This window comes from Sceloporus occidentalis, unplaced genomic scaffold, assembly GCF_023333645.1.
Source record: "Sceloporus occidentalis isolate IW3139 unplaced genomic scaffold, rSceOcc1.0.p SCAF_10, whole genome shotgun sequence".
NCBI classification, from domain to species: domain Eukaryota; kingdom Metazoa; phylum Chordata; class Lepidosauria; order Squamata; family Phrynosomatidae; genus Sceloporus; species Sceloporus occidentalis.
This window is the reverse complement of record NW_028316990.1, coordinates 34,809,096-34,824,935: the sequence shown is the minus strand read 5'-3', so window position 1 is coordinate 34,824,935 and position 15,840 is coordinate 34,809,096. Positions and strand designations below refer to the sequence as shown.

Sequence of the window (15,840 nt, the reverse complement as noted above, 5' to 3'; positions counted from 1 at the left end):
GCCAGTGAGCAAGTTTGCAAAGAAGGACGGTGGGTGGTCGGAGTGCCTTTTTGTCTTGAGCAAATGGATGCCGAGCTACTACTCAGCTTTCCTAATTAGTAGCAAAGCCTGGCAGATGGAGATGGGCCAGTAAGCATTTGCTCCTCATTATGGAGAAGCCACCTCCCCTTTAATTGGAGACCACTTAAGGCGGAAGAGAATGGCGGCTTGTAGAAGGCCTCCTGGTGGGTCTTTTGTCACCTATGGGAGAGTGGGAGAGGTCTGCTCCTTTGCACAGGGAGTGGAGGCCCAGTCATGTAGGCCTGAGTGTCGAGCAGATGCTGAGCAAGACCTGGGTGCCACTGAGAAGTGAGAAATTGCCAATGAGAGTTGCAACTAATGACCTAGAATTCAAAGCTATATCCATGTTAGTCTGTAGAATCTGTACATAGAGAGATCTTGTTGCACCTTTGAGACTAACTGAAAGAAAGAAGCTGGCAGCATGAGTTTTCATAGACTTTAGTCTACTTCCTCAGATCCATTTAAATTTAAATGCATTATCTCTCATGCAAGTAAAATTCTGCACAAAATTCATCATTAAATGCATCAAACTAATGACCGAGTTGGCATGGGATTAGTAAAATGACTCTGGTGGCTCTCTAGCCCATGGTTCTGCTTGGGACAGGGGAAGATCTTCTTTCTTTTTGTGCCTTCAAGTCGATTCCAGTTCATATCCGCCTTTGAGATGGTATTGTCTGTTGCGTGCCTTCAAGTCATTTCTGATTTCTCTCTCCATATATGATTGCAAGAAAAGACAAATAAATGGGTCCTAGAGCAGATCAAGCCAGAAGTCTCCGAAGATGACTATACTGATGCTGTCGTACTTTGGGCACATCAAGAGAAGGCATGGATCATTAAGAAAATACAATAATGATAGGAAAGTTAGAGGAAAGGCAGAAAGAGAAGAAGGCCGCATGGTGATGGATGGACTCTATTAAGGAGATCACAGGTATGACTTTGCAGGAACTAAGCAAAGTACCACTTCCTCAGATGCATTGACAGAGTACAATGTTGCATCCTTATTTTTATTCTGAATGGATTCCCCCCCCCCCCTCCAATGAGGTGAAATGTGTTTTAATGCAAATACCTATGCTCAGGAATAGGTTCATTGGGGACTGCTTGTAATTTCAGGCTGGAATGAAGTGGCGTGGATGTTAACCAGGAATCTGCTTTGCTTTCCTCATCTGCTGCAGGCACAAGTGTTTGGAGCTGTGGCCTTTGGGGGCTGTTATAACAAAGAAATAATTCTCTTCTTGTGGTGTCCCTGAGGCTCAAAGTTTGGCTATCGCTCGCGTCGGAGGCCTCTCTTGCCAGATGTATGCCTTTCCTCCCCCTTCCTTCCCCGTAGCCCATCCTCCACAGTTCTTCCTGCGATGTGAGTCTCCTCTCCCTAGAGTAGCTCAAGTTTCCCATTCAGAATCAAGCAGACATTTCCTCTGTTCTTAGCAATCAGAGCTATAACATTGGAGCCATAGCTATATTTGCACCCATTCATCTCTTCCAAGTCAGCCAGTTCTCCAGGCACTACTAAATGTAACTTGGCAGCCACCAAGTTCCTTCCTTTCAGAGGCTGCATCCACATTGGAGAAATAACCCAGTTTGGCACCGCTTTAACTGCCCTGGCTCAAGGCTATGGAATTCTTGGTGTTGGAGTTTGTTGTGGGGCCCAGAGCGGAGCTCTGCTTGCAATCGACCCCCTTCTCTCCATTTCCAGTTTGGCAGTGGCCACCTTTGGTCATCCTTAGTTATTTGGTTAAGGGTGACCAATATAATGGAACTACAGATTAATCCTATTGGATTTGTGCTGGTGCTTTACCATTAGCTCATTATTTTTTCCTCCTCGCAGTCTACTAGCAAGATGTTGCGCTAATCTTTGCAAGCTCAGCCTCACCCACTCCAGCGCTGCATTAGTATGGCAGGACCAACGCTGCCTCTTGCTGCTTGCTTATCACACATCGGAGACCCTCCAGCATCAATTTTTCAAATGGCTCTTTTCCAAAGCAATTCCCTGCTTCTCTTTGTGAGGGAACAGGGTTTGGACGAAGCTCCGCGAAGGCTGGGGAGCCATATATCGTGTGGTTGCTTAGTAACTGCAGGCAGATCCCAGCTTGAAGGCCTCAGCAATTCTCCTCTTAAGCTTTGCAGAGCATGAGGGTCAAGGAGGGGATGCTTCAGTGGGGTTCGCTCATATAGGAAACCATGGTTTCTTGCTACAAGAATGGACAGTGGAGAGCTTGGCTGCTCCTCCCCTCCATGCACCGGAAGAAGAAGAAGAACATTGTGGATTCTGAACCACTATAGATACTCATTTGTCTTTATATGCCCAGAGAATAGGACTTCTATAATGCTCCAACTCATCTCCTATTCCAGTTTCTCCTTGTGCAAAGATTTGCGCAGAGCAAAGGATGTACTGGGATTGTTCCCCTGCTTTTGGCTATTGCTGCCTGACTTTCTGTAACTGTCCTTAAGATATTTTAAATCATCTTGGCCATCAGCAGAGATTGTTTTGCCTAGTCTAGCAGGATATGAACATGGAAATTGCTTACTCGGGGAGTCTGCTTTGCTCAAGGAAACGGATGAGGTGTGACCTGTGGCAATGATGCATGCATTTTAAAGCATTTTGCTTTGCACACAGTGTCAGCAGACTGGGGCGAGTGGGACGAAGGGGGGGGGGAGGCTTTTGTTTCTTTAATGTGCAGAACGCACCACCCCAAATGTCTTGCCGCTGTGGTTCCCACCACACTCTGGCTCCCCGCAGCACCTGGTGAGCAACAGGTGGCAAATAGGCTTCAAGCTGAGGACCGGTTAATTTCGACTCAGTTGTAAACCTGGGAATGGGCACCATGAATTATTGTATTATCCACATGAGTGTGCAGCTGGCATAATGTTGGCATGGGTATAAATGCCAACCCCACAGGGCTTGTGATGCTCTGACAGGGTGAACGTAGATGGAATGTGAGGCCTTGGAATAGGGCAGATATACTTCAGTTAAGGGTTGCATGCATGCAAGAGAAAAATGTGGGTCTTAGAGGTGTTATTTTAGCATTGTTAGAGATTTCTAGAGAGAACATATCAATCCAAACTGCAAATAAATCCGCAAAAGTTAAAGCTGCAAATGTGGAGGGCCAACTGTACTTTGCCCAAAATCTAACCAGCAACTGGATTTCCAAAGCTGTTACTTCCTCTCCTTGGTCACCCAAAGCCCTAGCTTGATCCTTCTGTGCACCTTAACCCTCTTTCTAAAATGGAAGGGCTGCAAGAGCCCATTTACAAACTGGTTTTAAAAACATACCTAGTGCCCCTAGAAGCTCACAGTGGATTGACTAGAGAGTAATAGCAGAGCTTGTTTAGTATTCCCTGGCTGCGTCTTGCTTGGAGGCCTCAAGCAGGGCTCCTCATCTGTGCTTCTAATTGCTTCTGGTCCCAGGGGAATGCCCAAATTGGATTGCACCCTGGAAGTCCCTCTAGGATCCAGGGCTGTGGAGCACCTGCGTCTGGGTGCCTTGGAACAATTAATTTATCTTGCATTGCTGACGGAGGTTTGTCACGGCTTGTTCCCAAGAGTCCCCCCTGAGCTAGATCCATGAGCATCAATTTGGGCAACCAGCAAAATAGATTGCTTTGCCGAAGAGCTGGGAGTGGGAGGCTCATGTGTGCATGTTGTATTCTTGACTCATTCCAGCGATGCACGTGTTTTAAATACTCATATCACTCGCTTTAGTCCCGTCGTGGGAAACCTTCAGCCCTCCGGACGTTGAGGAAATAGTTCTCTCATCGTACCTCATCTTTAGCCAGTCTGATGGGGACTGGAGTTTAGCATTTGGAGATGCACAAGTCATCCAGGCCTGTCTTAGTGAATAGCAGTTGGAGTTCTTGTCTTAGTCCTTGCGGTTTCCAGATGTGTTGTGTTCGGTCCAGTTTGTTCGCTCGCATTGCTTGCATTGCTTTTGAAGAACACTCAGCACATCTCTTGCAGAAGTACCTTTGGATGGCAACAGTTTGGGAAACCGTTCCAGGATGGCTATCTGGTTTGTGTGTCACTCTTTCCCATGGTAGGCAGCTGCAGTGCCTCAGATGTTTTGGGCTTATATCTCCTCCCATCTGCTCTAAGCGGATGTGAGGGGATATGCTCGAAAAGCATCTGGAGGACCACGTTTGTCCCATCTTTGGCTCAACTAGCCCAGTATGCTGCTGGTCTTTCATTTCTCCCTGATAGGGTTGCCAGCTGGAGAGAATGCTCTTACCTTTAATGGTTTTGTAGAAGAGGGAATTTCAGTAGGTGTTGCTTGTTCTGTAGCCAGGTAACAAGCAGTATCTGCTGAAATTCCCTCTTCTGCACAACCATTAAAGCTACAGGAGGTACTCTACTCCCATGTGGTGCATTTGCGTGAGAGGCATTTCCCTTTCTACTGTAAATCACTATGTAGAGAGATCTTGTAGTAACTTTGAAACTCACTGAAAGAAAGAAGTTGGCAGCATGAGCTTTCGTCGCCTTCAGTCTACTTCCTCAGATGCATTTGATGGAGTGGAAGCCAGAGACAGACAAGAAACTTGCCCAGATATATATATGTCTGTGCCTGGCACTAAATGCAAATGAGGAAGTAGATTTGAGTCTAGGAAAGCTCATGCTGCCAACCTATTTCTTTCAGTGAGTCTCAAAGGTGCTACAAGATCTCTCTACATACTGGCTCCACAGACTTAATATGGCTATATCTCCTAATACTGTAAATCAGGATGCTGATTTAGATGGACCGCTGTTGGTCTGGTCCAGAATGGCTTTGTAAAAGGCAGATTGAGAGGCGAGTTCTGACAATCATCCTCAAGAGTCTGGCCCAGTTTGATTGTAATGTGCGTACAAATGTAGTAAAGCACTCCCACTGTTGTTAACCAGGGACACCACCAATACACAAGACTGCACCTTCTCTGCAATTGCATGGCCTAACCTTTGCGCAGCTTCCTTGATGTTTCCTTGGCCTTCCTGTGGAAATCCAAGGAGAGGAGTTAGATGGCTCCTCCACAAGTCTCCTCTTTCCCCTCTCTTTCCACCCAGTTGCTTATCTCTCTTTTTAAAATTACCGTTCTTGTAGGAATACCAGACAGGGAAATCGTCTGGCTTCTCTCAAGGCTCTGCCTGGCCTTGACAAGGCTGGTAATTAAAAGCCTGCCTGAATTGTTATCTGCAGCTGCATTCTCTGTGGATCCAAACTGGGCCGCAGTGAAAATACACCCCTTTGCTTTGTGTGGGAAGCTAACCTTGCCTGGTTTGCATATCAGCACTAAGGGACCGTTGAAATTCATGACATGTAGGATTGACAGTCAAGAAGTAGCTGTTGACAAGTTTATGCTCTACCTAAATACCAAATGAAAGTATCTGTTTCAGTTAACGCAGCCATGCATTTTTCTGAAATATTGTCCATGTCCATAAATTATATGATGCCTTTATTTCTGATGTAATGAGGGGCCTGTACCACAAAATACAGGTTTTGGGGGGAGGGCATCTTGCTTAGTCTATATTGAAAAGGAAAAGCTTTCCGACCCTCAAACAGGGGACATCCCATATAATAATAATAGACACCTGGCAACCCTGTGAGAGGCTGGCTGCTGTGATCTGGGTCTGAAGCTTATTTTGCTTGCCGAAGGTCCAAGGGCCATTTCCCACCATCTCTAGAGGAGTCTGTGGGAAGACCTCTTGTCTGAAACTGTGGGGATTTCTGCCAGTCATTGTTGACAACACTGGGCTAATATTGATATAGTATAAGACGGATATGAGCAATTTATTAGAGATGTGTAGATCTCCTTTTTCTTCAGTCTCCTCAAAGCGCTGTGGTGCCAGAGCCCCAACAGCATTCCTTTCTGATGAACCTTTGTAACCTGATTCCCCAACTGGCTTTTGGGAAGGGCTGGAGGAATGTCTTTGCAGAATTTGGTTGATCCTCTTTGCTTGCATTTGGGGTTCTCATGTGCTAAATTGGGGCAAGGGATACCTGATCCTGCTTCTCTCTTGGTGTTGGTCAACTGTAGCTCCCAGGCTGGATATGCCAGCTGCTGGGACTTGCAGTCCACTAACAGCTGAAAGCCTACATGGTTTTCACCTCTGCACATCTGGAGGGCATGGAGAAAGGTTGCCTCCCCTGGACTGCATTTCCCATTGGCCTAAACTTCTGGTGAGAGATTATTGGGGATGTTACTCTAACAACATCTGAAGGACTGCGTGATTTCCACCCTTGCATCAAATGTTCTTGGATGGTATCTTCCATCAGCCCTAGACAGTGGTGAGAGGTGATGGGAGTTGTGATCCAACAGTGGCTGGAGGACTGTATAATCCCCATCCCAGCACTAGATGATGATGATGATGTGCTACATCTCCCCATCATCCCTAGTCCATGGTAAGGGGTGCTGGTGTTGGAAGTTGCAATCCAGCAACATCTGGAGGGCCACCTATTACCCACCCTTGCGCTAAATCAGTGATTCCCAAACTCAGGTCTTCCAGATGTTTTGAACTCCAGCTCCCAGAAGCCTCAGCCATCTTGACCAGTGAGTTGGGAACTGATTCTGGGAACTGAAGTCCAAAACTTCTGGAAGACCAGAGTTTGGGAATCAGTGCTCTAAATGGAGTTTCCCAAACTTTCTTTCTGGAGGTGGAGATGGGATGTGTTCTTGAATTCCCTCACTGAGGAGGAGAGTATGGGCTCACCTTTGCAGTTACAGGACTGACTTGGTCAAAAAGAGTTTCAGGATTCCTAAGAGGCTCAGGCCTGCCATGAACAGAGTGGGCAAAACTATCAAGGGAAGTAGTGCAAATAGCCCAAGTAGGGGAAACAAAAAGGCCATTCAGCTGTCCCTCAAATGACTGAGATCCCCTGAATACCAGGGACAAACTAGAGGGGTGTGTATGTGTGGATTCCATGGCTTTTGGCTGATGTTATTTCTTTAAAAGGAAGGTGCTAGATTACTCTGCTCCAGTCCAGCCTAAGAAGTGATGAAAATCCTTCCGTTCCTTAAATGCTCCAACTTGCATTCCCAGCACAACAACCCAGCAGCTGGTTTCCTCCTGCTGCAGCCCTTCATGGGAAGCTGAGACTCCTCTGGTGCAGCTGTCCCATGTGAGGTTCAGCTTTCTTCCTCCAAATTATTTTTTGGCGCTGGACGGTTCCCAGAAGCGAGTCTTTTCCCCTGCTTTTGTTTGATTTAACATAGGCGAGCCACCTGGCAAATTGAAGTCGATTTTGTCATTCACTGCATTGGATATCAAGGGGCTTTATTCAGAGAGCTGGATGATCTCACGGTATTTTTCATTTTCCATATTTTTAACAGTATTTAGAAAATGGGTCCCTCATTGTAATGTCAACACTTATTTGTACAGGGCAGTGATTTCAGTCTTCAGAGTACATAGGACAAATCCGTATATTCGTAGCACCTACTGGTGTGCTTTTCCAGGTCTGCACAAATTCAACTTTTCTGAGACCCACAACCTCTTTGGTCTTCTTTTTGGTGATGCACGTCCTCTTTCTGGTGATGTGCAAGTGGCCATCCTAGGTCTAAAAGTAATAAACGTTGGGCTTGGAGGTAGTTGCTCCTCCAGTCTGCTGATGAACTGGGTTAGAGTTACAGAAAGGAGTCCTCTTCTCACCTGTTTTGGGGACCTAAAGTAGACACTTTTACAGGGACCGCTCTGCAACTGGGCTTTCTGGTGCCCTTCGGAGCCAAAGCGCCAAGAGAGCCGCTGTGTGTCTCTCGCCTCTGCAAGTATTTGGAGGGCGAAGCTTGCCAAACATGTGAGGGTTGGTGGGTTGTCTTTGTGTGTTTTGGAGGCTGCTTCTGCTGACGAAGCACTTTCGCTGAAATTCTTGGCTTCTGTGAGCACTGTTTGTGTTGTCTAGCTTTCCAACAAACAAGATTGTTTGGGGGACTCCTTGTTACATGCCGGGCTGGAGTAGTGAAGCTTGAGAAGTTTGCCCTTTGAGAAGACGTGTCTTAAAATCTTCCCTGAGATCTCAATGCTGCATTTCTTCACTGTGTGTCTTTTAAATCACTACCTTTCAAACTATCTGATGTGGGAAACTGGCAGTTTCCTCTCCAAACACCAGTAACATCTTTGTGGCTACAGTTGCTTGTTTCTTTCCTGGAAATTCAGTAGGGACTGGCAGCTGATGGCTTCTGGACCAGCACTGGCCCATAGAACATCAATCTGAGTAGTCTTCATATGTAAAATTGCCCTACTAAAGCCTCCCTTATACCCAAACTGCTAACTTCTGATAATACTCCATTGGTGTATTTTTGCATCAACAGCAATGTTTACTCCATTTAAACCCCCCCCTCCTTTTTTTTGGTCTGGAATAATTCAAAATCCAACTATGGCCTACAACCCAAAGTACGAAATACAGCTTGCCAGCTGAGACCAAAGACCACACATTGGCTGTCATCCTGTTAGTGACATACTTTTAAGTTGTGCTGCACATGTGCGGATCAAACTTGCACCACAGCAAGACGGAGGTATTCTGCTGACTAAAGAGGAACTGGTGTTGCACATGCAGCATCGTTGTGCATTGCATGTTGTAATTGTGCCACAGCACCCAGTCAGTGCTGTGTATGCAGGGGTTGCATAGTGCTGGTGTAGCATATTTCCACATGCAAACATTGACCAAAATCCTGTTGTAGCCCTTGCTGGATCAGACCTCACTGAATCCGTTAGATGTTATCTGTGTGTTGAATTCCATTTACAATTAGTTGAATAGATCTACTCTAGCTGAGACAAACAAACAAGATACTAGTGTGTGTGCCAATTTGGTGTTTGTCTCCAAGATTTTACATGGAAGTGCTTGATGACAGTTGACGGCTGTCCTCCAGAGATGGCACTGGCCTGGGATGGTGCTGAACATGAGAGGTCTTGTTTCTGAGTGTATTGGTTTACAACCAATATCTTCACCAGTTACTGAGAGACAGGCACACCTACCTTTGCAGGCTTGAGGACTAGAGCATTTTCACCATGAAGCAGCTTGCTAGACACAATAGGTCAGTAAGAGTCTTGAGCATAAGCTATAGTTGGGGTTTTGTGCTTTCCAGGCTGAAAAGATCATCAGAGGTTATCGCAGTTCTGCACCAAGACACAGTTCATGGTTGACTTTGCCCATCTCTCTTTCTCTTTGGTTCCCATCTAGGGATGGACCTTTCAGCCAATCAGGATGAGGAGGGAGATCAAGAAACCTTCCAACTGGAAATCAACAAAGAGACCAAGAAATGCACCTTCAGGACCTATACTGGGAAATACTGGACCCTCACCTCGAATGGAGGGGTGCAGTCCACTGCCTCAACTAAGTGAGTCTGCCTCAACTAAGTGTGGTGGTTATTCTCTGTGGGAAATGTGACCCCTTAAATTGGGGAAGGAGAGTGCATGACCCACTTGAGGTTGTGGGGCTATAACTCCCAAGACTCTTTACCGGCAGGCAAACTGACTGGCACTGATGGGAGTTGCAGTCCCACAACTATGTTGCAGTTGCAGTCCCACAACTGTGAAGGCCTGCTGGAAACGATTTATGGAGATGATGTCTGAGCTTAAAATAGTAGTTAAGACTAGTCTCTTCCAGCAAATTATCCATCCAGACAAGTTGGAAGGAATTTTTCATTGCAGGAGCTGAATCACATCGGCTGTAGAGCTAATCAGATTGTGACTTCTAGCTGCTGGTGTTTTCAGGACAACTGAGAGCAGAGTCACCTGTTGCATAAAAGCAGAGCAAGAGCTGCATCACACCCCTTTCTGCAAATGGATCATAACAGCCTTATGCTGTAATCCTACATCCACCTCAACGTAGCATAAATATCCACATGCAGGCAGAGCATATATACCTCCCCACAACTTACTGTAAAGCCCCTCTGCATGGCCATTCTGCGTGAGACACTTACATCTTTAACAGCATTCCAGCCCATTAAACTGAGCTTGCATAAGTGTTGACTTCCCAAGTTCCCATTGAATCAGTTGGTCTATTCAAGTTGGGATAAAAAAAATTGCATTTACACTATAGCTGCAAAGATGTTTGAAATGAATGTACATTTATATTAGTGTTTTTAGTTTTTATTTTGTAATGTCCTAATTTTTTCCTGAGTGTTCTACATTGTCTTCCTTTGAGGTTTTGACATCTGGGCACCTCTTCTCTCTGTTGTGGAAAGCTGTATGCAATGCACAAGGCCCAGTTGTGTTTGAAGGGCTCTACTGCTCTGTACTCAACTTTTATGCAACGTATGAACCAGTTCTCCACTGCTACTTGGCCAGAAGCAAAGGGTTGTGGGGATGCTGCTTTTCTAGGTCCTCTTTCCATCTACATGGCATAACTGCTTGGTATCTCTCTCTCTTTCTCTCTCTCTGTGCCACAGCAGGAATGCCAACTGTTACTTTGACATTGAGTGGTGTGACCGGCGCATCACACTGAAGGCAGCCAATGGCAAATATGTTACGGCAAAGAAGAACGGACAGCTTGCAGCCACTGTGGAAACCCCTGGTAAGAAGTCTTTATCCCATTTGGGTGTTAAAGGTGTAAAAATTCCCTCTCAATTTTGTCACTCACAATGAGAAATTTTCATAATTAAGGACTGTTTTTGTTGTTGTTGCAGAGACATAGCCATGTTATTCTGAAATATCAATATGCAAAGGGATCTTTTGTAGCACCTTTGAGACTTCTACATGATCCCTCTGCATACAGTCATGGTGGCTGTCTATTAACTCCAGTCCCAGAGACAGTAGTGCTGTGGAATGGGTTGTGTTGGAATGGAATAGTTGGAAGGGTTGTGTTGTATTTTTATAGGTTTCCAAGTGCCATCTGACTGGCTGTAATGGGAACAGACTGCTGATCTAGTAGGCTTTTAGCCTGATCCAGGACTTGTGTCCTAATCCTTGCCCCAGACCATAGAAAGCCATTGCCATTTGGAAAGCAGCTGTGGGAGTGAGGGTTTCAACTTCAGTTTTGTGCAGTCTACTATTTGTACTGGTACCTTTGTGACCCTCCAGTCAGTGGCTGAGATCATGTATGGCAGAGTGGAGCAAGATGATAATGATGATAAATTTTATATCTTACCCGCCTCTCCTCACAGCTCGAGGTGGGTTACAACTTAGTTAAAAGACAATCACTATATAAAATATTAAAGTTCTGCAGGTGGAACTACACTGCATCTTTCCTTTCAAACCATCTCCAAGCTCACTGTTGAGCCACTGCAGCATTTGGAAGGAAAAAAAGGACTTCTAGGCATGACGGAGTTGTGGTTGTTTCTTGTGATGAAAATTAAGATGCCTCAGTGTTTGTGCCCTGCAAGCTCAGCCAACACACCTTTCCCTCCTTTCTTTCCCTGATGGACAGGTGAGACAGAGCACTTCCTCATGAAGCTGATTAACCGGCCCATCATTGTCCTTCGGGGAGAGCATGGTTTCATTGGCTGCCGGAAGGTGACTGGCACCCTGGATTCGAATCGCTCCTCTTACGATGTCTTTCAGCTGGAGTTCAATGACGGAGCCTACAATATCAAAGGTATGCATTCTTTTCCCTTGCAAGGTACTCATTCAGTAACCTTGGCTGTTTTCTGCTTCTTGGCATTTTCTTTAGTGTATCCCTACTGCACCACCCATGAAGGGAGGAACAAGCCTCCCAAGATCTGCTTTCACCTTTCAAAGCTAAGGGTCTAGCTCTTATGGCTGCAAGAATGCTTTCCAAGCTTCTGGCCAGTGCCAGATGAGGCATCTTTGCTCTTTTCCCTCCTGCCTACCTTCACCTTGACATAAGTCAGAGGAAATGCTAATGAGGTAATGGCAGAAATCACAGACATTGATGTAAATGCAGTTTCATTTCAAAAAGCAGTGAAATTTGGGTTACTACAATGCAGAATGTTTTAGGTTAGTTTTACACAGAAATAAGTTCTACATGACTAGCATATTTGACACCCAGAGCAGAATTTCCCCCTCCCCGACAGTCAAGAAAAAGAGGAAGGAAGGAAGGAAGGAAGGAAGGAAGGAAGGAGGGAAGGAGGCTGGAGGAAGACTGCAATAGTAGAGGGAGGATAGGAGTGCCAAACCTGTGGCTAGGAGGGTGAGGCTGGAGAAATTGGGTTGGTGTTCTCTTTGTAACTACTGATTTTTACATTGCCCTTTTGCAGCTTTTCGGTAACCAGGGCTTTTCTTGTGTTGCCATCAATGGGGCCGCTGACCATTTCCCTCCTTACTTGCAGATTCCACTGGGAAATACTGGATGGTGGGCAATGAGACTTCCGTCACCAGCAGCAGCGATACGCCGGTGGACTTCTTCTTTGAGTTCTGCGACTACAACAAGGTGGCCATCAGAGTCAACGGCAAATACCTGAAGGGCGACCACGCCGGCGTCCTCAAAGCAGCGGCCGACTCAATCGAACCCTCCACCCTCTGGGAGTATTAAATGCACTTTAGCTTCCTTCCCTCTGCTCTGTGCGCTCTTCCTCCCCACTCCTCTCCTTTCAGTTGCCAATATATATTTTTTTGTTTGTGGGTTATTTTTTTAATGTTCTGGTGTGTCTTTTCCTAAAGAAAAGGTGTTATCTTTCAGACTGGCCTGCTGCTTATATCCTGCCGTATATTTTTTTTTGGGGGGGAGGTGGATTTCTTCCTTTTGTTTGAGTCTCTTTTTTATTATTATTATTAATAAAACTGGAAAATGTTAATTAACCTGCAGGGAAAAAAAGGTGCACTCTCCTGCATAGACTTTTTTGAGGTGGAGGTTGGTTTGTAGAAGTTAGGGAACAAACCTTATCTCTGTGCTGATCCTCTGAATTGACAAAAAGGGAATCAACCCCACTCTGTAGAACCAGCGCTTGTGATCTTTTGGCAGCTTCTTAGCAAGAGTGCCTATTGAGCTAAGTTGTCTTTTGAGTCACCACAGTGCCCACTGACTTGGCTCAGTTCAAAAGGCAAAGGGAACCATCGTTCCCCCAATTTCACAAGCCGAGTTTGCCTTCCACAGTAAGTTAGTGGTTGCTCTTTCTTGGGGTTTGAGCCTTAGCAAAATTCCCTAACTGAGGTAAGGAAGAGGTAGCCTAGAATACCTTGCAACCCTAGGAAGGGTGGTGAGAAAAATCAGAGGGTTGGTTCACAAATTTACTTGAGCCAGCAAATGAGTGCAGCAAAGGGGATTAGAGACTTGTGTGCATGTACAAAAATAGTTGCTTTTGGTGGACAAGAGCATTGCAGGAGCTCCAGGCATTCATCTCATGGGAGACCAGACTTGCTGAATAGTTAAATGTTTTGCTGCTCTGAGTGCCTCTTCTCTCATCCCCAGCTTTGAGCTTCTAAGTGCCCAAGGACTATCTCAGAGCCTGTCTTCAAAAAGGCTTCACAACTGCACTGGGAAGTTGTTGACACTGCCTTATGGTTCCTCTATGTCTCCCCTGCAAGGTTCAAGTCTTTATAGAACTTCTTTTTTAAAAAATATAACGCTTGGGATCTTAAAGTGATGTTAGAGGTAAGGTTAACAGACTGAAAACTGAAAATGGCTCCTGTCCCTTTGGGGACTGGATAGGCATTGCTTGTTTCCTGGTTGTGTGCCAAGGTGCATCTTCTGAATCTCCCTCCTCTATACAACCATTAAAAGTACAGGAATCCTTTGCAGTTTTCAGTCTGGCAGCCCTTAATAAGAAGTTCAGTTCCTTGCCTGCTGATATTTGTATCTGATCTGCACCAAGCTGCACATTCTGTCTGCACAACTTCTCTTTTTCCCTCCCAGGGTGGAATCTCAACTCAGTGCATGGTTTCCATTCTGTGTGCCTCCCAAGAGAGCCATTTCCTCAACCAGTTCAACTGGGGAAGGTGTTCCTATTCCGTTTCCCAGTTGAACAGAGCCCCAGTAGTTGCACAGACTGGTTCAAGATTCCCCAGCGTTCCCCGTTTTATTGCTTAGTAAGTTACCTCTCCTTTTTCTGGCTTTCCTTGAGGGTTTATCGTGACTCAAGGACAGCCATATATCTCAGTAGCTTTGTGTGCGTGTGTGCAGAAGCCAAGGTATGTTTTGGAGAGAAGAGAGTCAAGGTGGCGATGAAACAGGAGTGGGTAAGCCATGCTGTGTGTGTGAGTGCATTCGGGAGGGCGACAGTCTTTTTGCTTCTGGTCACTTCTAGGCAGTGGCTGGAAAATGAGTTGCTAATCTCAATTTACAATATAGAAAGCTTTTAAAATGGGCAACATTTTGCACAGTGTGTGTTCAATGCATCTCTTGTCACTTAACCATGCTGGAATTTCTTTCCTCCTTCCCCTAGTTGTTGTTCTGAAGATAAATGTTATGACATCTGCTTATGGCTTATATATGTGTCTTGCTAGCTGTCCTCCCTGTCCATATCTCCTACTGACATTTTTTACAAGGGGGGGGGGGGGTCCCTATCCAAGGCTGGTGTTCAGCTCCTTTCACTCTGCAGACCACTTCAGTTCTGCATCCCACTTGACTAGATCTTGGATATGGAAAGATAACCAAAACGGTATGTCCTCCCCTCTCTATTTATAAAAGCGCTCCAAGAGATGCCCTCCAATAGGTCTGTAGTAGTGTATAATCCATGTGAACATTTGTAACACACTGCTCAATGGTTTTGGAAAAGTCTTGTGTACATGTACACCTCATTTTTCATACTGGATGCCTTCTGGGGGTGGGTTAGCTCTGTTCCCTTAAGCCAGCCTGGTTAAGGCCTCCCACTTTGAGGGTCTTCAGATGAAAGGTGCTCTTATGTCTCTATGAACCCATGAGGGTCATCTGTCCCATGCCTTGTTAAGCACACTACCTTAAGAAGAACCCCATGGCTTATTCTTCTTGCCAAAAGTCAAGGGGCTAGCCCTTTACTTGCTAGTAGCAGAGGAGGGAAGTAGGAGCAAGGTGTTTTGAGCCTTTTTTTAAAAACCACTTTGCCATCTGAAGGGGTTCTTCTCCCATTGATGCTTGGTGCTAGATTTTCAAACAACTGGAATTACTTGCCTTAGAGGTAAAGACGATCTCATCTGGAATATGGTCTAGAAGTGTGTTGTCTGGGACAATTTGAAATTTCTGGAGCACTGAGACTGAAGGAACAAAACAACAAGTTTGGCAACAGAGATGACTTGACCAAAGGGCCAAGAGACTGGTCCCAATCCCTCAACACTTGCTGGCCTTCACATTGCATACTGTATCCCTCCGCTGAAGTCTTTCCCAGCTAATCATTTGAATCCTGATGTAACCCCTCTGCCTTCTCTCCTGTGTAATGATTCTAAGTCAAGCATTCTCCCTGCCTTCTTCCTTGGCTATTGTGGCTCTGAAAAGCATCTCACATTTTGGTATCTTTTGTTAAGATTTTTTTTTCCTTTTTAAAAACACTTTTTGTAAGTGCCATTTGTATAACAAGCTTCAAATGGAGAAGAGAAAGTGACAAAATAAAAAAAATAAACCTGCATTCAGATAAAAAATGTGAGTCTCTCTTTTCTTCCTCACCCTTAAAATAACTGAGCTCTGGTTTGTTGTTGTTCTTGTTTCAGACATACACACACCGTGGATTTAAGATGGTTTCACAGATCTTCTCCAAACTTTCAGAGGTCTGCCCTGCTTTCTGTATAACTATGGAAATGGAGGCTAGCAACTTGTTGGTGATTTACCATGATAAGTCTTAAATATCCTAAAGGCACCAGATCCTATCTGATCTTGGAAGCTGAGCAAGATCAGCTTCCAAGATGGGGATCTACCCCTGAATACCTGGTGCTGTAAACTATATTTCAGATGAAGGAAGGGGCAAACCACCTCTGAGTATTTCCTGCCTAAGAAAACCTTATGAAGTTTATGGGTT

The 15,840-nt window shown here is 45.3% G+C and overlaps 1 protein-coding gene across 5 annotated transcripts in view; it reads left to right on the top strand.

The window, feature by feature from the left end:
- The window catches only part of FSCN1 (fascin actin-bundling protein 1), a 77,609-nt gene extending 62,158 nt beyond the window's left edge, over positions 1-15,451 (top strand). For 4 of the 5 annotated variants that reach the window (XM_089540838.1, XM_089540836.1, XM_089540839.1 and 1 more), the window contains 4 exons: positions 9,198-9,354; positions 10,408-10,532; positions 11,385-11,552; positions 12,247-15,451. In XM_089540838.1, coding sequence (XP_089396964.1) covers positions 9,198-9,354; positions 10,408-10,532; positions 11,385-11,552; positions 12,247-12,449 — 653 coding nt within the window. In that variant the 3' untranslated portion in view covers positions 12,450-15,451. The remainder of the gene's footprint in view (positions 1-9,197; positions 9,355-10,407; positions 10,533-11,384; positions 11,553-12,246) is intronic. The other variant, XM_089540837.1, reaches the window with a different exon arrangement.
- Positions 15,452-15,840: the final 389 nt, after the last annotated feature.